Genomic DNA, 22,416 nt, shown 5'->3' on the forward strand with positions numbered 1-22,416 from the left:
GCGTCATTCAAGTGAAATACATGTGGTGGGGGTGAATTTGACCCTTAGCTCATGAAACATTGTGCTAGAAATTCGGAGTGAACTCTTGGCAATTTGCTTTTCACGGAACAGCACGGCTCGTTTATTAGGAGATTGAAAGTTACAGTCATTGTGGCTCCTTAGCAAAACTGCATCTTATACAATCTTTGTTGGTTTTGTTTTTTTTTTTAATTTACATTTAGTCTGCAAGGGCACTTTTCTTTTTTCCTGAGCAATGTGAAATGAGGAAAGCTGCTCAGTGTAATGCTGCGCTGGAAGTTTGCTGCTTGCCATTATTCTGTTCCTTGCCTGGAAAAAGGAGAGACTACTTGTCTCCTACTCAGAACTGCCACATCTGTACCGCCTGAATTCTTGCACTTTTGTCTGATTATCTGAAATACTGTTCATGTAACAGTGCATTTTAAGAGTCTCTGTCTTTATGCATGCACCATTATTTTACAAGTTAATTGTCTATTTTTCCTCTTCTTAGGGGGTAGCTGATTTATAGATAGATCTTAAAATAAGTTATTGAAAAGTCCTACAATGGATCTTATGTTCCTTGCGGTAGCAAGAATAGTGGGCTTTCTTAGTTGTTAAAAGTTTTGAGGACTGTAATGTAAACTTGCACAACTTCCACTGAATTCATTTCAATTCTAAATATTATCGATGCTGAACTCTTCAGTTTAATGTGTTCTTGTCACAGTGTAAGACAGAGATCCATTTAAAAAAATTCTGTTAGTAGTATTTGACTTCCCAGATCTTTGTGCTTTAAGTCCATTCAAAAACAGTTCACAAATAAAATGTTCTAAAATCATCCAAACTATTAGTTTTATTGACATTGTGAGCATACTTAGTCAGATTTTGAAATTGTTCCTCTTTTTTTTTTCCCAACATTTAAAATTGGAACAAACACTGCTGTCCAAGGCTATTGCAGCAATTCCCTGTATTTCCTTATTGCAAGTAATGAAGAACATGGGGGAGAAAGGACTAAAAAATCAGTTAACTCCTTACAGCATTGCACTATTTTTATAGATCAGGTAGGCTTTTGTACTTGAAGTTGATTTGATCTGTGAAAGGCAACACCTGAATATCATGCTAAGTAATTATGTCTGATTGTAGGATTAATTTTTTTTTCCAGGTATAGGTCACAGCAAATTCAGTTAGGGTAGAGTATGTACAAAGCTAAGAAATATGCAGATTTTCTGTTGTAAGATTGTGTAAAAATTATTTACAGTTAATACTTGCATAAAGGTTAGAAAGGTTGATGAAGTGATATTTAGTTTTGCTTTACTATTCACTGCATGTCAGAATGTAATTATGACTGATTCATGAAACTGTCTTAGCAATGAACCATCTTTATTAAAATGCTGATCAAGACAAGAGCTGACAGTAATAAAGAATAGAACATTTTAGTGTTGTTGCTTTTGAATGATTGCTAATTACCCCAGAGGTCACATATAGTGCTTATGAGGATTCATTGACATTTTCTTTAAAGTCTACTGTTTCAGCAACATGTGAACAGGAAGACCAAAAACTGTATGCATACCCAAGAGTGCTTGGACCAAGTTTTTATCCATCACAAAATACCTGATGATTCTTTCTCCTTCCCTCTCCCCACAAGGACATCTGTAGTCTCATGAATCCGTGTAGGAGAAAGTTAGGCATGTTACAAACTCTGTTTTTAACAGGGCCAATTTTAAGCATGAATAAAGTGAGCAGCTCTTCGAAGGTCCTGCATCCGTGCCATGCTTGCCTGCAACTGTCAGGGTGGTTTCCTAATGGAGCTGAGGAAGCACAGCATGTGTTTCTCATGCTTCTCTCAGCACAAGTCCCAGTCAGACCAGTTTCATGCTCTGAAGCATGCTGGTGATTGCTTCTTGCTGATAAATTGGAGACTAGGCTAAAGGTAAAGCCTGCAGTATGCCTTGCAGGTCAGAAAACATGTTTTTAATGGCACACTGCAACTGACTTGAGAGGATTCTTGTTCTACCAGAGTTGTGAAACACTTGGGAAAACATCCGCTGTAATGATATCCTTTGGATGAAGAAACCCTTTCTTCAAATCACTTAGGCAAAAAAAATAAGATCAAATAAATACATTTCTAGTGGATAACTTGAGGCTAAGTGAGTCATTCTGGTGAGCTTCGTTTACCCTAGGAGCTCTTTCTCTGTTGCAGGCCAAGGCTTTTGTGGTGTATTTATGCACTGTTATTCTGGGAGAATGTTTCTCTCCTTGCATTGGATGTATGTGTATGACGAGAAACATTGCCAATGAACAGTCTCATTGCTTTCTGATTTGATAGATGGAAGAAATATCAGAGTGGTTAGAAGTTACACTTCTCACTTAGCTGTGACCTGAGTGTGACAGGCTGAGGATGCTCATCAGGTGTGGAAATTAGGGTAATCATCATCCCAAGATGAATCACTTCTGTCTCTGTCACTTTACACCTTCTCTGGGGTTCTCAGATAGGGTTTGTCTGTTCTTGTAGGCCAGCAGGAGATAATGTACGCTTTTGTGGATTTTTTCTATTTTCTATTTATTTATTTTAAATGCCATTAAAGTTTGGAACAGAGAATGACGATTGAGTTGGCCTACAGCAGTCTTGGATAAAATTAAGAGACAGTTGCTCATCAGCATCATCGAGGGTCATGAGCCGATCATGGTACTTGAGTTAACAGGAACGTATTTTACTTAGTACAGTGTCCGTCCCGGACTCCAGGGCCATTGACATTTCATATATCTTACTGTGATACATGGGAAACAAACATGGTGAGAAGTTGCAGGTTCTCCAATTCGCTTGGACCATCTTGAAATTTTCTAGAACTTTTGTTCCTCTCCTTAAGAAACCACCACATCATGTATTTTAAGTAGTTCAAGCATTTTAATAGCTACCATTCAGGATTGCAGCACCAGAGGAATATCAGAGGTGCTTACAAGAAGAAAAACATTGTAAGTCTATGGTTAATAACTTTCTACTCAGAATTTTATTTTAACTATTCTATCTGAAGACTGTCATTTTAAGTGTTCTGACTTGAACTCAGCCTTAAGGCTTTGTTTCTTTTCCTTCTGAAATAGGAAGTTTTTCTACTACTTCACTGGAAATGAGCGCATGATCAAGCTGTATTTTTGACTTACTAATTGCTTTTTCAGTATTGTAATTGTATTTGTTCTTTGTATACATAAATACATAAATGACTTCAAAATAAATTGTATGACTAATTAATTTTGTGCATTTAATTGAATAGGGTAAATCAGACTAGAAATATCTCAGTAGAATAGAAAATCTCTCGGAAACTGAAAGTGGTTCTACAGGAAAAGACCAGATGAGCTGTAGCTTCAATTTTACACATTCTCATCAAAAGGGAAGTAGAAATGTAGCCCAAGCAAGTGAAATTTGTAATTGTAAATCTCCATCTTAAAAAAAATAATATATATATATATAAAACATATATATGCCCATATATATGAAACTATGTAAACTAATAGTTACAAGTGCAGCTTTGACAATTAAGTACTAACAGTCTGAAGCCACTGGTTAGTTCTTTCTTTGACTGTTGATTAGAATTCCGTGGTGGTGATTAGTGACTGTGAGGGTGCAATCACATCTGCAGGATTTAATCAGTTCGGTGGTGGAGAAGTTAGTCTGAAGACGGAGGGAGAAAGTAGAACTTCTGTATGTAATTCTGTTAGGTTTTGGGGTGGTTTTTTCATGCTATAGAAAAAAGTAAGGGTAAGAAGTAGAGATGTGCCTTTTTTTTTTAATTAAGAGTTTGTGGAATTTGTGAATGATACTATTGGTTTTTTTTTTCTTCTGGTTCTGTAATAAGAGGAATATAATGTTGCTGACAGCTCTGAAGAAGTGAGAAAATGCATTGTGGCACTCAATGTGCATGACTTCCATGGCATTCGGCATTTAATTCCATATTATGCAACCGTGGATACATTTTTTTTCATTTTCGTAATTCTAATATTTTACATTCTTAGCCTAGAAATGCATGTTTCAGTTTCTTGTATTTTCTTCTCTTGTTTAGATTGCATGCTGTCCTTTTTTACCATTTAAGGCATTTACAAATACGGACGTTTTGCCCCATGTGCTCCTGTGAAGCAGATAAGTGAATGTTTACATGTATAGACACAAAGAGCCTGGGTGGCTACCCTTGCCTACAAAGGAAACCCCAAAAGGAAAATCCTTCAGATCTCTGCTCTGTGCGTAGCTTCCTTGTGACCTTTTTGACTCTGGCTTTGAATGAAGGTGACCAAGTGCTGAACCCCCCTCCCCTTTAGAACAATCTCCACCAGCACATTCTCAGCGTGGATGAGAAATGCTGTTGTTACTGCCTGTTGGTGCCAGCAGTCCTCCCACAGCAGCCCTGAGTTCACTGATGCTGCTGTCGGACCCTTTCTCTCCTCAGTGTGGAGTCTGAGCTGAGTTTGTGGAAATAGCAGTGCCCGCAACAGTGATTGGTTGTGTGATGTTTTGTTGGCAGCCACTTCTTCCACCACATCATTTAATGATTGCTTGTGTTACTCGTGCTTCTGTTTTGCTTTTGTTGTTACTGTTGTTGTTATTTTCCAGTAGTACCTACAGATCTGTGCTGTACATTCACATAAGGAGAAAGCTGTTCCTGCCTTCCAAGCTACAATATAACAACAGCAGTTGTGTTGGAAAGGAACACTTTCTGGAAACACATTGCTCTACAGATTATAACAGATATATAGATTATAGCATTTTCTTTTGATGGTAGGGGCCATCTGTTTTATACATATTTATACAATGTCTAACACTAGTTGGGAGTGTGCTTTAAAACATCTCAGTAAAATTAATTATTGGCAAACAGTTGCAGTATTTATTCACACGGAAGGGTTAGGAAAGTTTTGTGGCTGTTCTTGTTTAGAACATGGGTTGGTGTACAGTGGTTACAGTACACTGCTGAACAGAGCAAAAACATTTAAGATGATCCGAAGGGAAAGACAGTAAAACCCTGAATGTTTTCCATTTTTCAGAATTGCCAGTTAGCTGTCGCCTCTGTTTGTATCTTGTGTTACAGAAAACTGCCGTGTATCAGAATTGTGTTTTTCCATCTTGTGTGTATTTTGTTAAGTTGACCTTGGCTTCCTAAGGAAGCAAAAAATCAATAGGACTGTAAGAACCGTATTTGATATACCTCTGAACTGGATGCTGCTCTTACTTTTCTGGATGAAAGGCACTATAGTCCATGATATCTAACAGGTATTTTCCAAGTAAGCTATGTAATGTTAGAAGATTTTGGATTCTAATGTGGTGTGATGCATGTCTATGATTATACACTATAAGGATAATAGGAAAAAGTAGTATCTTTCCTTCAGGCAACTGTTCATAGCTGTAAAAAGGCCCCAGACCATAAATTGGCTTTTTATAAACAAGTTCTTCTTCACTGGTGTTGTTAATGATAGTGATTTATCCTGAATATCAATACCACTAATTATTTTGAAGAATGAGAAAAGAGAGGGAAGTTGGAAGCAATGCACCCACTTCATATCTATGTCAATAATATTTACATCCCCAGTTCTTACCTCCAAAACTCGTTCACTGTAATATAATATCATGAGTCAGAACAGACTGTGATTGTGTTTAAGAAGCACGAAGTTTGGAAGCAGAATGCAAACAGACTGTTGTGTTTCATCCTACGTATCTCTGCACGCCTCACTGACCTGTGTCGTTTTCCCCACTGTTGGTCTGTATTTGAGCATGCACAGGGCCTGCTTTTCACAGCAGTCATCAGCAGCCTAGCTGCTAGCACCGCTGTAAGTATCAGCACGATGAATTTACACCAGCTACAGTGTTTCAGGTGCATTTTTTTTTTCTTTCAGTAATGAAAAAAACATGCCACGCTCCTAAGTATGTCTAGTTCCGTGTTTGCTGTTCTCTGTCTTGCATCACAGCACCCTGCAAGAGTGGCATGGTTTGGCACCCTGTCTTGAAGGCCAAAGAGATGAGGCTGAATTCACACTAAATTTGCCATCTGTTGTTTCCAGGGGGGAGAAAGGGGAAAAAAAAAAAAAAAGAAAAAAAAAAAAAGTGTTAAACAGTATTGCTAAATATCAGAGTATCTAAAATCTAAATAAATTCCAACATCTGCACATCCTCCATCCTGATAGCAGGACTTTATTCCTGCTAATGTGAAGAAGATAGTACTTGAGCTAATCTACTACTTTGAAAAAATACAGCTGTAGGCAGAAAGATGCCCAGCGTCGCTGCTTATCAAGGAACAGCCAAGTGCACAGCTTTGCACTGAGACTTCAGCATCCTCCCTTCCAGCCCTGCCTGCCTGCCTGATGCTGAAGAAAACGCACACACCCTCCTTTCCTTCCCCGTGTTATCACATGCCTCTGCAACTTTTTGCTTTTGCTCCATTACTCTTTTCCTTTGTAAGCTTTCACCAAGAGAAAGGGAATAGATTGTAATAATATTGTAGCACCAATGCTATTGTGTTTGCAGTAGCCTTAGCCCGGCATAATGATTTGATTAGCATGGCTTTCTCACCGCAATTAAAAATACATGCGTTTCCCCGGGATTCTGTGCTCTCAGAATCATTTCTTCATCATCTTTCTTTCTCTGTATATCTCTGCAGAGAAGCTGGAGGTTTAAAATAATTACAGAACCTTCAGTAATTGTCGGGGGCAAAAATGAATGCCGTGAGTCGTCTCAGTCACTCTGGCAGATATTTGTGTTTGCTAAGTCCTGTGCAACATGCTTTTTTTCAAAAGGGCCATTGTCCCTTAAATCACTGAGGATAGTAATTCAGATATTTAAGGGTGTTTTATTCTTGCTGTGAGATTTGACATTTCCAGGTTTGATATCTGAAAAAGTTTGATAGAGAATATGAAATGCTAAGTGAGAATGTTAATGAGAAACTGGTAGTTCATAGTGCACTGACGGTGCAGAATCAGTTAGTGGGTTCCACCAACCCGAAGAACTCTAATTGGGCTGAGTTACCTACAAAATTAATTACATTGGTTTAGTTAAATTGCTGTTAGAGTTATATTATCTAAAATGTTAAAACTTTCTCTCCTTTTCTTTTACAGTTTCTTTTGCTTGGGGTTGGGTAACAGCTAGCAGTGGTGCATGTTGGCAGCAGTACTGATAGATAAACAGAGATATTCCCTTTGGTAGAGGCTGTGAAATCTTAATCCCACTGGGGCTAGAGAGAGAATTGCTCTCAACCTTAAGGTCATGCATAACTAACAATAATAATAAAGAACTGTTTGATACAGCAGGTATGAATGCTCAGGGACATCTGTATTGTACTCAGAAGCTTAATTTTTTTTCTTTTAAAGTTCTTTGTCTGAATGGATGGTACATTGTCAGAAAAGGTTTGGTTTTTGTAGCTTCATTCACTCCCCTTTATGCTTCAGTGCATTTTGTAGCAGGACTCTGTACGGCTTACATATATGATGTTTGACTTACAGCACTGTTAATCTTAGTAGAGGGAAAAAAGCAACTATTTTTAGCTGGGTGAGTAGCAGTTTTAGTCATCTCTGTTGCTAGAAGTTGCTTGTGATCTGTTAAACATTTATTGCTCCTCATTTCCTGTTTTTAAATTTATATTCTTGAATGTCAAAATAATTACTTCTAATCCCTACCACCACCAAACAAAGCCCTATCAGAGTTATTAAGCAATGCCCACTTTGTTTATTGCTCTTCCAATCTGCGTACATTTTCTAACTGATACGTTTTTGAGAACAGTCACTTGTTTTTTGTTTGGAATGTGTGTATAATTTTCAGCTTATTGCTTTCCTTCAATAGTGATAAAGGAGACTTCAATTTTATGTCTTAAATCTGGGTTGTAGATGATATTCATGCCGATAGTTTGCCACAGCAGTGTGCCTTCTATTTAATACAGGCAGTAATAACTACAGCATTATCTTGAGGAAAGCTTCTTTCTTTTTTCCCTCCCTGTAGAAATACTGCAGCACAGTCCAGCTTGATTCTGGAATAGACTACAGGAAACGAGTGCTTCCTGCTGCTGGAAAACTGTACTACCTGTAAGTTGATCTACAGTGAGGTATTTGCCCTCTTTTTCCTTATTAGCCAATAATTTCCTAGTGAATGGGAGATGAAAAATGTGTAGTAGAATTAGCAGGCTGTGACTTTTCCTTTCTTTGCTTTCTGGTCCATTTTGTTCAGCAAACCGCCTTCCATTATGCCTCGATATTAACTTCATTAAACTACATTTTCAGTACCCACACTAGCATCGTTTATAATGTGTGACTGAATAAAAACTAATTAGATTTTTTGGGGAGGTGTGGTGTTTGGAGAACTGAAGTGACAGATGGTTAGAAAGTAATGAATATCCTCTTGTAAGAGATTGCACAATTCTCTTATAATAGAAGAACATCCTTATTGTATTTAAGTAATTAAGTATTTGTAGAAATCTAATGACAAGGATTCATTTAATGTTGGGTGTTTCCAATGACAAGGATTCATCTCGTGTTGGGTGTTTCCAGTGCTGTGGATTGGAAAAAAACAGCAAACTCATATTTTGACATTTTCTGTTTATTGTGACAAAATTTCTTCAGCACTTCATTCTGTGTTTGCAAATAAATGTCTTTAAAGATCACATTCACTGTTGCAGCATTATCTGCCTACTAGAAATGTCCTTTTTTAAAAACTCCTTGGAAACATTTACATTGCAGACATTTTTCTGTCTCTTATTTGCTCTTAAGTTACGGTATTATTCAGTTGGTAACAAAATGAGTAAGGCAGACAGTAGCCTAAAATAAGATTTTTAACCATGATATCTTTCAACTTGGCATATAATATGGATTTAAAATCATATTTGCCTTAAGAAGGGTGCAGTATTTCCACCTCTGTCATGAATCAAACATGCCCCCCTTGCTGCTTCACTATAAAATTAGAAGTTTTTTACTTTTCTGTCTGAAAGAAGTACTGACAGGCAGAATTGCAGCAGGTAAACTGTTTCTGGAAAATGTGGATGAAATGGCAGATTTCTTCCTCCATTTTATTCCAAACCTATTGAACGTTTGAATGTTTTCCTTCATTGCTTCTTTCATTGCAAGATTGTTAGGGCCTGGCCCCACTGTTACTTGTTCACATGTATAAAAGGAACATACTCAGCTCTAGCTAATTCTGGAAGGAAATTACAACATCCTAGGTATGGAAAATGCAGCTTAAATGGAGGTTCTGCATCTGCAAACAAGCTCAAGAAAAAAATCTCTTGTTCTGTATTCCTGTGTGGCTCCATTTTTTTATTATTTTTTATTTTTTTTTTATTTTTATTTTTTTTTAATTTTTAAATTTTTTAAAGTTTCATGTTGTCCTCTTGGAGGTACTGCTGGAAGTCGCCTCTGTTATCTCCGAGTTGGTCCCTGTGGCTCTTACTCTGGTCCCTACACAGCTGTCCTTGCTTCAAGCTGTGCTTAGTGCCTGGTGCACTCTGTGACCTTCTGTTCAATAGCTGTGGAAAGCCCTTACCGTGTTCTTTTCTTCACTGTCCATACTCTAAGTGAATGAAGACTGCACATGTGGTTTCCCATAGGTAACAGGCTAAGTGACATTGCTTCTCAGAGGAGAAGGAACGTGTGAGTAAGGCCCAGGAGCGGTGCTCTTCCGTGCATTTCGTGGTGTTCTGCTGAGAAACTTGAGACCGAGAGAATGGTAGACATTGGTGAAAAGTCTTTTCCATGTTCTGACATTGGAAGGATGTTGACTACCTCTAGAACTTAGTAATTCATTTGGAAGCAGTGGAAAAACAGAAGTCCAGAAGCTGCCATTGGAAATAAGATGCTTAGCCTCATTGTCCGCTCTTTCTCTGAGGGAATTGCATTTAATCTTCTATTCAGACTTGTTCATTAGAACTTTCAACCTTACAGAACTCACTTAGTGGTGGTTTTTTTTTGTGTATTTTTTCTTAATTATTAGGTACTGTATAGTATTTTGCTTCAGATTTTTGAAATTCATTTAGTCTTTTCCCCCAAAGAAAATCTTTTTGTTCAACGTATGTACATTCCACTACTAATGGTTATAATACCATCATCATAACTTTTTTTTAACTCCTCACATAATCTGTGCTTCATAATCTGTGCAGTCTTTTCTTCATTTCGAATAAGGATTGCATCTAGGAGTTGCTTTAAGTTGCTTTTACTCATCTGAAAGCAATCAGTGTAACATAATTACATGATGACTGATCAAAGCAACTTCCTTGATCTCAGTCTCAGGTGTCTATTTTCAAAACAAACTTTCTTGGTAGTTAGGTACAAATATCCACCTTGTGTCATGTTTGTGTGTTTCTTGTAGTCTTTATATCACACTTTGTGACAGGTACATGCATGCACGGGTGCATGTTCTCTGATACGTAAGTGCTCTCCTCCCTGTTGTATGGCTTTGTTCTGGCTTTGTCTGTTCCTTTCCATTTCTCACTTTTTTTTAGAAATCTAATTCTTTTGGAACGTATTTTATCTGACGTCGTCTACTGAGAACAGTTTTATTCTGAGGGTTTCAAATAGAACTTGCAGAAGTCTTTTTCCCCCAGATCCTCTGTGTCTACAAGGTTTGGTATCACTAATTTTGAACTACTAAAGTAATTATTTCAGTTTTGCTTTTAACGTTTTTAAGATGCTTGAGGCTTAATGAAGAGGAAAGTATTTGTGTGATTTGCTGATCGTCACTTGTCGCTTTACGGATGTCTGTGTGCAGCAACACAAGTGCATCTGCTATCTATAAAGGTAGACTTTTTGCACCAAATATTATACAAGCTTCAAGGAAGCATTATATATTTTAGCACAGGTTCATTGTGTGCTGTTGCCTTAATTTACTGTTCTCTGCTTTTGAACTCAGCTGGACATGCTGTCTTATTTAAGGAAGATGGACATGAAGAGTTTGGGCTTGTAAACCATTGTGGGAAAAAAAAATTTCTGATTGTACTGATACATCATTCTTGTGGTATCAGAAGTAGAACATAAACTTCAGCTGTGTGCACAGATATTATACATTTTCCTTACCCGTGGTTGACCTTTTCCGAAACAGTGTTCTATGGGTCGATAGAAAAAATGAAGCAGATACAATTACTAATGCTGGCATTATGAATCTCACTTTAATTTTACAAGCTGTGTACATTTCATTCAATACAATCAGTTGACTTGATTTTTTTTTTTTTTCTCTCCATAAAGCTGCTCTAATATTTAATTTCAAGAAGTCCCTTCAGACATTTCAAAGGATACTTCTTTAGGTGCTTGACTGCCTTGCCTTGTCTATTTGCTCTTATTTTGCATGCTAGATAGAGCCAGAAGCCTTTTTTCTCATTGTGTACACATAGTGTTAATGGATCTGCTCTGCCTGTATTGCCTCATTACTGGAAACGGCTCAAAACACAGAAGTCTTTCAGTGTATGCAAATAAGGCAGAATCATCTACCTGAGAGTTAATATTCTCTACTTTTAAGTGTATTCTAAATCTAATGTTTGTATTTAGAGCATAACATCCTGTTCTCTTTTTCATGGGCAAAAAGCTAAGCAGGCTCAGGCAGCTGTTTGATGTTGGCTTCAAGTGTTATTAATTTCATATTCTATTATTCTTTTCACTGTAGCACAAGTGAAGCTGATGTGGAGGCTGTCATGGATAAGTTGTTTGATGAGCTGGCTCAGAAACAAAATGATTGTACGTAAGTTAATTTCTCTTGAAAGAGAATACATTTAGAACACAATGCCCAATCTCCACTGACCAATTAATAAGTTCCATTGCTGTATATGGGTTGATGCCACACTCAAGTGGCAGTCATTGTATCAGCATTTTGTCTAATTTATGTGTTGAATCATGTGCTATTATTCATCAAGCTATGCATTTCCTATCTGTAAGAGATGAATTTTATAGTAATTATCCAGAGAAGATTGAGTCTTTGTTCATGTTCCCATAGTAACTAGACCAAGGATTCTAAAAGTGCAAGGCAGAGAGCTGAGGCTGAATAAAGCGTGTGGAACCATTGCAGACTTCACATTTGAAGAGCTGTGTGACAGAGTGAGTACCCAGTCAAATCTAGATCAGTTAACGCTCAGACTTTTCACAGTTTAAAAAAACACCGTACAAACTTACTATTTTTCAAAGTCTTACTGAATTAAAAGCTTTTTTCACCTGCAGAAAGATTTTGAATTTAAAAGGAAAAAAAAACCACCAAAAAACAAAACTTCCCAAGAGAACAGTAATCATTTTCTTTTTAATTATACGGTAAATTCACTTTTAATTACATTGTCTTTGAAAATCCTACTGCAGTCTGTGCCTGGCCTAGCATCATTGTTGGAATATTAGGAGACAAAACATAATCATATATAAAAAGCATCCAAATACTGTTTTTAAAATTTGGGTTATAAGTTTGTACTTGGGCAGAAGACTAGTAATCCTGCTGCTGTCAGATAAATGCTTTGCTGCTGCTCTAATCTCTTGTTGCATTCCTTAGTTGTGACTAGCTGTACAAGGCCTATTTAGTCCCAGGCTTTCTTAAAAACTTGCTATATTTCTTTAAATACTGCCAAATTCTATTAGGTGTGTTTTGTGATTGTATGTGGGTACAATTCCTGAAATGCTGTCTGTGTATGACCTCACAGGGTGTGAAGACAGTCCTCCCCCAGGAGCCTTACACCCGAAGTTACCGTGATGTGATCACAACCCTTAGCAGGGCTGACAGCACTTTTGTTCTTTTTTACCCAGTCTGTTCACCAATCCTTTGATTGTAGCATTGTTTTCACTTCCTTGTAGCTACCGAGGTGATAACCAGTGAAAGTGCTTTTCAGGTAATTACATTGCAGACTGTAGCTGTTGGACTTGCACAGAATCACAGAATTGTAGGGGTTGGAAGGGACCTCCAGAGATCATCGAGTCCAACCCCCCTGCCAAAGCAGGTTCCCTACAGCAGGTCGCACAGGTAGGCATCCAGGCAGGTCTTGAACATCTCCAGAGAAGGAGACTTTCAGTTTCAAACAAAACCAGTTTTTGTTTTTGTCAAGTAAGACAGGAATTTTGGCACAGTTTATATTACCTGAACATTACTGGCTTCTTCTCAGAGGAGGTGACTGAACCTTTAATAACGATGTGGGAAAAGGAAAAGGTTTTTCAAGAAAAACTTAGTTCTAGATGAAGCAGGGTAAAATATGTATTTCACTGAAGGGTAGTAAAATAACTTTCAATCTGGTAATAATTTGAGAATATGTTATAAATAGCCTGCAAATGCATTTCAGATCATTAGTGCTGGAAAACTGGGCTGAGATCTTTGACAGGGTTTTTATTTAAAGTGAATATTCTGCAAGTGAAATTCCAGAGTGCTAGAGTGCTACTGTGTGCCAGTGGTAACAGACACAGGCAAAAAACCCGAGTAGGACCCGTATAACTTCAGTCTGTCGGTCAGCTTTTAGTACAGAAATGGTCTTGGAAAAGTTGGTTCTGGTTTCATAGTGTAGATAATTAAAGAATGGAAATGAAATGAATTTCAGTCACCCTGATTTTGCAGAGAAGGTTGACTTTTCTACATGGTGTTCTTACTAAGAAATTGGCACTATCTGTTAAATGGGTTGAAAAGTTAGTTAACTAATGTATAAAAATATTTCTTGCAGATGGGTTGTTACCAAATGGAATGCTGGAGCACTGAGGCCTGATTTCTCCTGGGTTGGTGGCATAGAAAGGAGGGTAGAAAGACTATTTTAGCTTTGGAAGCAGCACTGTGAGATTGATGGCAGAATGTTAGCTGCGGTTTTGACATCAGAATTTTTGGGAAGATACAGAAAATTCTGAAGAGGCTGTTGAAAAAGGCACAAATTGTTGAAGCTGGAGAATTTGTGCCTTCGCGTGACAGATTTACAGTTCGTTTTGTTCAGTTTGTCAAAAAGAGGACTGGAAGATAGTTTTGTAACACACAGCTGTCTTAGTTGGAAAAAATAGAGGTATTAATGGGCTCCTAAATCTAGAAGAAACGTGATGAAAGCCAGAGAATGCAGAGAGATTCAGATTAAGGGAAAAAAAAAAAAAAAGCAGCAGCATACTTTCCCCAAGTACTGAAGGAAATGGCAGAGCCTACTTGTGCTATGTTTTGTGTCCAAACTGTGTATAATTTTAGGAAGAGGTGTTTGACCTAAAATAGTAATTGTTCTTAGGCTGACTGCCTGTAAAATTTAGGGAAGTTGATGATCTCAAGATCTCTTCTGTTCTTAAAATGTCTGCAGCCAGAGATGTGAGGGTGTTGGGATCACTGCTGTCGCTACCCTTTGTGCAGTGCTTACTCTACCATGAGTCTGTGTGGTGATTGCAGAGTGCATTTTGCCAGGGCCAGTCACTTCCTGTGGTTTGAATGGTGCCCTATCGTGTATAAAGCATCTTCCTGACACCAAAACAACCTTCTTACAAATTGGACATTCTTGATCCACAACACAGAAGCACAATTTCTCATCCAGTCGCTTGTAAAGGAAAGTTTAACTTGAGAGCAAGTAATAGCTTTACTCTCAGAAATACAGTAGATAACTGATTTTTTTACAAATAAATATGTGTCGTATATTCACATGAAGTGGGTTTGAAGCATGCATATAGAATGGGAACGTTCTGTGATGAAAAGCAGGCTTCATATTAGAATGTATCAACTTCTGTTTACAATAGCTGCTCCAAAAGTAATGCTTCCTATTCATTATTGGCCCACAGTGTCAGTGGCAGATGGTGGCGGTACGGCAGTAGAGGTTGAACCTTCCCGCCAGAACCCCATTAGGTGTTGTTGCTGTGTGACTGACAGCAGCAGAGGAGCAGTCTGACAGAATAACGTCTGACATGGGAGTATGAAGCAAAGGTGTGTCACTGAGTTCCTCCATATAGAAAAAACTGGCACCCACTGACACTCATTGACACTTGCTGAACATTGATGGGGACCAAATGGTGGACATGAGCACAGTGAGGCAGTGGGTGCTGCGTTTCAGCTGTGATGACAGCGACAGTGGATCACCTCCACTGGTGCTGATTATTACAAGCGCAGCATGCAGGCTCTTGTTCATCACTGGCAAAAATGCATAGTGGTGACAGTGTTGAAAAATCGTGTTTTGTAGCTGAGAATTTGCTCTATCAAACATAGTTATTGTGCTCTCTGCGTCTGTTGTAGTTTCCATGGAAATAAATAGGAGGCATTACTTTCAGAGTGACCTACATAGTATTATAGTTTATTATCTTGCTTCACGTCTTACTGTAATTTTTTTTTTCCATATGGTCTAAAATAATGCATCAGGTATTAATAACTAACAGTTGCCAATTAATCTGTAAAGAAGTAAAACACAGAGACACGTGGCATGCAGCTGATTTGGTAGTGCTAATTTTTACATCGGTTTCCTCACTGAGGAAAGTTACATGTTTTAGCTGATTCAGTTCAATTCAAATGTTGAAATTTTTCTTTTTTTGAAATTTTACTGGATTACATAAGCAGGTGGGAAACTATAAAATATGGAGTGACAGAATATTGATCTATTTGAGTTGCTTTAAAGCAAAATAAATAGCAATTTTTCAGGTCTGTGCCACGTCTGGGGCTTATGTGGCAGTACTGTGAGTGGTGGCATGAAAGTAGTTATCTGCTTATTAGAATGGCTTCCTGTAAAATGTGCTTCTCTGGTGTAATCTTTCAGAACTGTGTTTTTGTTCCTTTTTAATCATACCCCATCAAAGCAAAGTTTCATTTCTGTGCACGCACAGTAAGGTCAGTATTCATTAAGCCTTAGAAAAATCACTCTCTGCCAGTTCTCTTTCTTCACTTTTCTTTTAAAATTTTGTTTAAACCTGGTTGTTGTGACAGCTTGGCTTGACTCCTGATCTGGTATAAATAATTGAGGCGACAGCATACCTTGTATTTCATTCTCCAACGTCCTAAGGGAGTGAGTAGGTACTGTTTAGCTCCTAGTCTTGGCTTTCAGTCTTCCTCTCGCTTGAGCGTAGCAACTGCTGCCCTCTGCTGGCAGTACCTATAAAACTGATTTTATGGATGGGTAACCTAAAGAATGGTGATGTAAAATGCCAAAATGCTATTCCTCTAAGAAAACAAACGAAAACAAAATACCCACCTCTTTGCTGTTGGCAATCATAACCGTTTTTCTAGACTTCCTCATGTCTCTGTAGCGTAACTTGCAATAGTTATGGCTGTAGCTGAAGTCAGCAGGAATTCTGCTTTAAATTGGTGTCATCCAGGAAGCCTGGAAGACTGAGTTTCAGAAGCCGCTGGTCTAGTACCAAAAGCTTACTTGTAGCTCGAATTTCTCTGTCCTCTGTACTCTACAGACAGTATCACTTTCTTGATTCACAGCCATAGTTGTGGAGATAAATTCATTACGAGTGAAGTTGTTGTGGTAACAAAAGCCAAAGAAGAAATGCACGATTTTTCTTCAACATGAGTATTTGAAAAGTCCATGAAAAATGAGGCCTTGTGACATACCAGTAAAGAGGACAAAACCCGTACTAGTAAATATGCATTATGTGAGAATCTCTGTTCTGTACCCTGGGTGGGTCAAGGGCCCTACAGGGCGGGAGGAAGCATTGGGTAATGCCATTCAACACTTTATCAGATGTCATATATTCAAGAGATCTAAGAGAAGGTTGCACAGGCTAACATCTGTCTGAACTGTCAGTTTTTTCAATGTATCTTCTGTTTGTGTGATTAACAGTGAAGAGGGGTAGGTTGTTTTGGGTTTTTTGGGGGGAGGTTTCGTACTGAGAGTAGCTAAAATGTACTTTAAAGCATATTTAAAAGAAAGAATAACAGATCAATCAGTTTATATTTCAGCAAACAAGTTATGTAGCCTTCTATCAAGCAATATTGAGGCAGGCTACAGGATTTAAAGTTTCAGACTGACTCACGATGCTTAGTTAGGAAACACCAAATCAATACAATTATTTGGAACTTTCCTTGGTATGCCCTCTGATGTGATCTTTAATGACACAATGACATGCTTCCTTTCTTTTTTTTTCCTCACAAGACCCCTTGGTAAAACTTACTAAGAAGTTGCCTTCTTCATTAAATTCCCAGGTTAATTATAGGGCTTCAGTGAAGTCCTCTTTGCCTTTGACCAGCCAAATTTTCTAAAAGGTTCACACTGCCTTAAGACTCTTTAAATTTCTTCACCAAGTTACCTACACCCTAAATGCTTTGGTTTTGCTTAAACTTTGATGTAGATGCGTCACAGGTCTGTTCTTCAGTGTTTGCTGTTCCTTACTTGAATTGTGATCGTAAATGCTGTTTCATCGGCCGTAGTAGTGGCTCCTCAGGAAACAGCAGAAAGAGCTTTGTAATTTTTTGTTGTTGTCTCATATGTAAGTTGTAAATGTTATATAGTCTTAAACTGTATTTTGTTTTTATGAAGTTTTGAAGTGTTGGAGTTGCTGCATTAAATTATAGTCGCTGTCAATTACAACTCCTCGGGGTTTTATTGGAAGCAGCCCTGGAACATCTTCTAATGTCAACAAGCAAATTTTCTCCTAAGATGAAATATCTTTTCCTAACACATGTAAAGCATTTTTTATTCTTCAGGCAAACCTCTAAAAGATGAGCTGTTTTGTCATTGATGAGCCACCAAAGATGGGTGCTTTCTACTTTAATTAATGGGATATATAATAGAAACAGATGACAACTAACTCTTAAAACAGTCCACTGAGAGCTCCAAATAATAAACATCCTACTCGAACTGAGATGATGATGGCTGAAAATGCATTAAGTAGAGAGAAAAACAAAAACAAATGAAGACAAGAACTCAGTCTCCAGCAGGCTGAAGTGGGGTAAGCACTCTGTAAGGAGGCTAGCCCATGCTAGTGCTAATGCGTTTTGCATTAGTGCAATGCCTAGAAAATAGTGATTCCTGGCATCAGAGTTAATGACAAAAATCTACAGCAGTTTTACATCCAGGAAGATCAGTACCATGAGAAAAATTCATATCTGTTAACATTTTGTGCAAGACAACAAAAATCTCATTAGGTGAAAGAGTGGGTAACAAATGGTTATTGACAGTTATTATTGTGCTACGGTTCTGAAGCTCAGTTTTCATCAATAGCCAGTAAAACAGAAGGAAGATCAGACAGTACCCGAAACACATACCAAATTAAGGTATTTGTAGGATGCTGTTCAGAGGACCAGATTAACCAGGCTTAACTTCTAGTTAGAAGATTACATATCTGTGTTAATATTATGAGGAAATTTAGCTTCATTAGCAACTTCAGAGAAAGTGATACCTTTGTGTACTGTACTGAACAAAAAACAGAAGACTTTCCATCGCTGGCTAAGGTTTATAAAATAAACTTCAGTACTGCAGACTTACAGAGGGGACAGTGGTAAGTGTTTGAAATTGTTTCTCACTAATCTTGTCCTCTTATCCAAGCCTCAATTGCTGGAAGTCAGAACCCAGCCAGTACTGAGGATCTTGCTGCACCGATAGCAGAAGGCCTGTAGGGCAGTTTGAGTGGCAGGCTGTTGGCTGCTCTAACAGTGGAAATCCTCTCTAGGTGGAACTTTTGTGTGTAGAGTATACAGTCTGCATCTCTAGCAGTGGTGTCAGCTGGCCTTGAACCCATTAGTCTGGCTTTGTTTCCTTTGCTGCTGTTAGTTGGTTAGGGCAGGGCTTTAAACTGTCCCCAGAGCATTAGTGAGTTTGGCGATTGTTCCTTCTCTTTACAGAAGTAGAATAGGGCAGAAATTCTTGAAGGACTTGTGCAAAGTGAGAGCAAGTTATTAAAAGCCTTGTCTCCATCTGCAGGGCTGTGTATTTCTCAACTCCAGAAGTAGAGGGTTGGAGAACTTTTCTATGTAGAGAACTATAGAGAACTAACTATACAGCTAAAACATGTACAACAGCTGGCTTCTTCAGGGATTTTGTTGTGTCTCAGACTTGAGTCTTGGTGGGGGGGCGTGCAATCTTATTCTGCTAAAACAGTCATGGCTGCTTGGCTCAGATCTTTCTGATAAGATCTGGGAGTCTCCAAAGGCACATTTCCATCCACTCTTAAAGAATATCACCACTCATTGCTGATGTAGGTGTTTCAGAAATTCTTGTTAAGACGCTCAGAATGATCTGCCTTCCTTTAAGTAGAGGAGCTTTGAACTGCCTGCTTCGTGTGCTGCTGAAGTAGGTTGAATCCTTGTTTGGCTGTGATAAGGATGCCTATTGTAACCATCTATTAAAAACGTTTTTATGGCAGTAGAAAGAAGCAAAAGTAGTATAATGTCTTCCTTTCTTCACATGATGTGTCATGCTTTTACAGTTTGCCTTGTTTTCTTTAGCACTCACTATGGTTGTTTTCCAAATAGTCTTGACCTTTATCCAGTGGTGAGATGCTAAGTGGGCTGGCTCTGCAGTGTTTGTCCACTGGTTCCTTTGACTTTCTTGAACATTTTCACACCATAATAATGGCAGGGGGACTGAAACTGGAGAGAAAGTAAACAGTATGTGCAACTCAGAGCTGAAGATACAATACGTACTGCTCTTTAACACTGCTAAAAGTACTTGAACGTGTAGTAATTCTTTCCCACAGATGTCACAAGGAAGTTGCGTGGTTGTGAATAGGGAAGCAGGTGATTCACCAAAGTGCACGTGGGGGAACTGGCTTGGAGTCTGGGTCTTCAATCCTTGCCTGTGAGGTTGGTTGGTGAGAAGCTCTCCTTGTTCCTGTTTGTCACCAGAAGAATTTCTGGAACGCCATCAGAGCTTTGCTGTCCTCTGCTGGTGTATGTACAGTTTCTGTGGGGTTTCCATTCTCAAAATAAAACCCAAAGTCCTCTTCAGGATTATCATTAATAATTGCCCATAATTTCTTGAGGAAAGATTCTAGTGAAGCAGCTATGCTTGGTCTACAGTAAATTTGTTTAGTAATTTGTTATGTACAATATTTCTGTTTTCCTGTTTTTATGTTATTAGCAATATTGCCGTGCTTTATAACCATATTGTCCTGCTGAGACAGTGCATTTCATTAGGAAGGGAGTTGCAACATTGTGCAGGATGCTGCTGATCTTCCTCAATGGAATGGTTGCATCAATATACTCAAGTACCCACACAAGTAAAACTAACGAGATGGATTTCAGGTGTATGATGCTTTTTTCCTGAATATAGTGACTTAAAAGCTCAAGATAAAATACTGCCTGCAGTACTAGTAGGGTAGACCTCACAGAAAAAAGATGACCTTCCATGTAATGAAAGTCATTTTAAATGAATATGTTTGAATACTTGAATGAGGTGCCACTTCTTGTCTGTATCTTCTGTTGATGGTTTAGGTCCTGTTCATTGTTCAAATTACTTATGCTTTAGGTTGATGTTGTCGCTTAACTATTTTTGTTCTTTTCTTCTACTTAACTATTTTTGTTCTTTTCTTCTATGTATTACTGTTTAACAGTATGTGTTTCATTTCTGTTTGAAATTGTCAAGACATGAGGTGGTCAGGGTACAGAAGAGTGAAGTTCTTAACAAAAAGTGTTTGGGTAAGGCCATTAGTATGAGTGAGCACATGTTTTTCTGTGTCAGTAACAGCAAACTGAACTGTTTGTTCCTGAAAAATAAGAATGTGATGAGGACTTTTCACCCTGTAGAAGTATGCTTTCTGTAAGCATAATAGTGCAGGGTACAGTGCTATAGACCTTTCTCTCACGGGTTTCCATTTCCTGTGGTTTGTTTTGTTTCAGCCTCTTGGGGCCAGTGATTACTTGGAAATATCAAAGCATTTTGACACAGTCTTTGTTCGTGACATCCCGCCTCTTACCATGGCAAAAAGGACTCAAGCTCGGCGTTTCATTACTCTGATTGATACCTTTTATGAGCATAAGGTGAGAACCGAGCCTTTCAGGCGTGAGCAGGAGTAACAGCGAGAGCCCCCAGACCTGCCTGTTACCTTCAGCCAATTAAATATCGGTACTCTGGAAAACATAAGCAGCAAAGCATCCTCCTGGTTTCACAGATTGCCCCATTGTGAATAAGGCAAATGAGGAGGCATTGTATTTTTGTGAGTAGTAAGCATGACCACATTTTAATGATGAAAGATTGTGTTGAAGCCTACCTGAGAGTAAGTGGTTTCAGGCTGTATGGGCACTGGTCGGGAATCCTTCCTGCACTGAGCACTAAGGAGTTAATAGCACTGTTACATTATTAATTTTAAAGGAAACAATCGCTTTGGGCTTTACATTTGGTTATGGAGCTGCTAATGAAATAGTAATGATAAATACAGCACTTCACTTGGATTTACAGTGCTTTCAGACATGGAAGTAAAATCGGGACTATTAAAGCAACCAAAAAAGAGAAGTTCATGTTTTAGATTTTTTTTTTTTTAAAGTAATGGAAGAAAGGATTTTACGTGTTCTGTTTGATTGTATGTGCATAAACTTCAATATTTATGCAATCAGGAAATATAAATTGAGGTTTTTTTCAAGTCTGTCCTGGCAAGATGAGAGAGGCCCTGACCCAGCAAGGCGCTGAGCTGGGCGTGCCTGCAGTCACATCACAGCCACGTTCCTGGTGCTCACTGGCTGCCTGCATGCTGTGTGCAGGCCAGGCCACAGTGCTGGGACCGCAAGGCTGCAGTCAGCCTGTCTCCCACTGCACCTGGCATCTCCTCCCAGCAGACGCAGACCAGCCTTTGTTATCAGCAAACAGTGTGTATCTGAGTGTCTTAGGTGTGAGAGGAGTGGCTTGGACTGCTGGGACATCTCGAGTGTAGGCATTCTTCGGGTAGAAAGATGTGGGCAGTGCACCAAGTGTTTAATAGCACAGTTGTTCTGTTCTCTGAGTAAAAGTTACTGCTTGAGGTGCTATTAAGGAAAAGATCCCGTGAGGTCAGTATTCCAGATGAGGAAGTAAGGTTAATTTATCAGCAGTGTTAGAGAAAGGAGAAACAGGTAGAAACAGAACCCACGAGATCCTACTTGAGGTTTGCTTCTCATAAAAGATGCATGTTATCCTTTTTCCCACAGCATGGGTGCTGAATCTCGTTGCCTGGTTCCTTTCAGGTGCGCATTATCTGCTCTGCAGCGACTCCTCTCCAAAGCCTGTTTGTGGTAGAAGCCGGCAGCAGTGAGCTGGAGGACAGCAGAGTGTTGATAGATGATTTGGACTTGAGCCAGGTACATGATACTAACATCCTCTCCCTTTTGTAACAAAATCGGTTGTGGTCTCATAATTACAGCAGCAGTTTTAAGAAGAGGAATCAGGTAAACAGGTTGAACCAGTGATCTGCTGTTTTTCCTGCAGCGTATCTGTCGCTCTCCTAATTGTATGCTTTGTTACTTATTTGTAGTCAAAGAAAATATCACACACTGTATAGAACCATTTTGCATAAATTTTAAGGTAATTTTGATTGTTAGTCACTAAATGTGTTCAGTGATGTATGAAAATAAGTTTAGCTCCAACATTTAAAATCTGGAAATTACGA

At 38.6% G+C, this 22,416-nt stretch overlaps 1 protein-coding gene across 6 annotated transcripts in view; it reads left to right on the forward strand.

Moving 5' to 3' along the window:
* AFG1L (AFG1 like ATPase) overlaps positions 1 to 22,416 on the forward strand; it is a 66,059-nt gene that overhangs the window by 37,868 nt on the left and 5,775 nt on the right. For 5 of the 6 annotated variants that reach the window (XR_006180038.1, XM_042876598.1, XM_042876627.1 and 2 more), the window contains exons 8-12: positions 7,961 to 8,043; positions 11,603 to 11,673; positions 11,930 to 12,030; positions 20,678 to 20,818; positions 21,995 to 22,108. Coding sequence is in view for 5 of the 6 variants with exons in the window: in XM_042876598.1 (XP_042732532.1) it covers positions 7,961 to 8,043; positions 11,603 to 11,673; positions 11,930 to 12,030; positions 20,678 to 20,818; positions 21,995 to 22,108 (510 nt within the window). In the remaining variant the exon portion in view is untranslated. The remainder of the gene's footprint in view (positions 1 to 7,960; positions 8,044 to 11,602; positions 11,674 to 11,929; positions 12,031 to 20,677; positions 20,819 to 21,994; positions 22,109 to 22,416) is intronic. The other variant, XM_042876635.1, reaches the window with a different exon arrangement.

This window comes from Lagopus leucura, unplaced genomic scaffold, assembly GCF_019238085.1.
Source record: "Lagopus leucura isolate 7727_CA_CO unplaced genomic scaffold, USGS_WTPT01 Super-Scaffold_73, whole genome shotgun sequence".
Classification (NCBI taxonomy): Eukaryota; Metazoa; Chordata; class Aves; order Galliformes; family Phasianidae; genus Lagopus; species Lagopus leucura.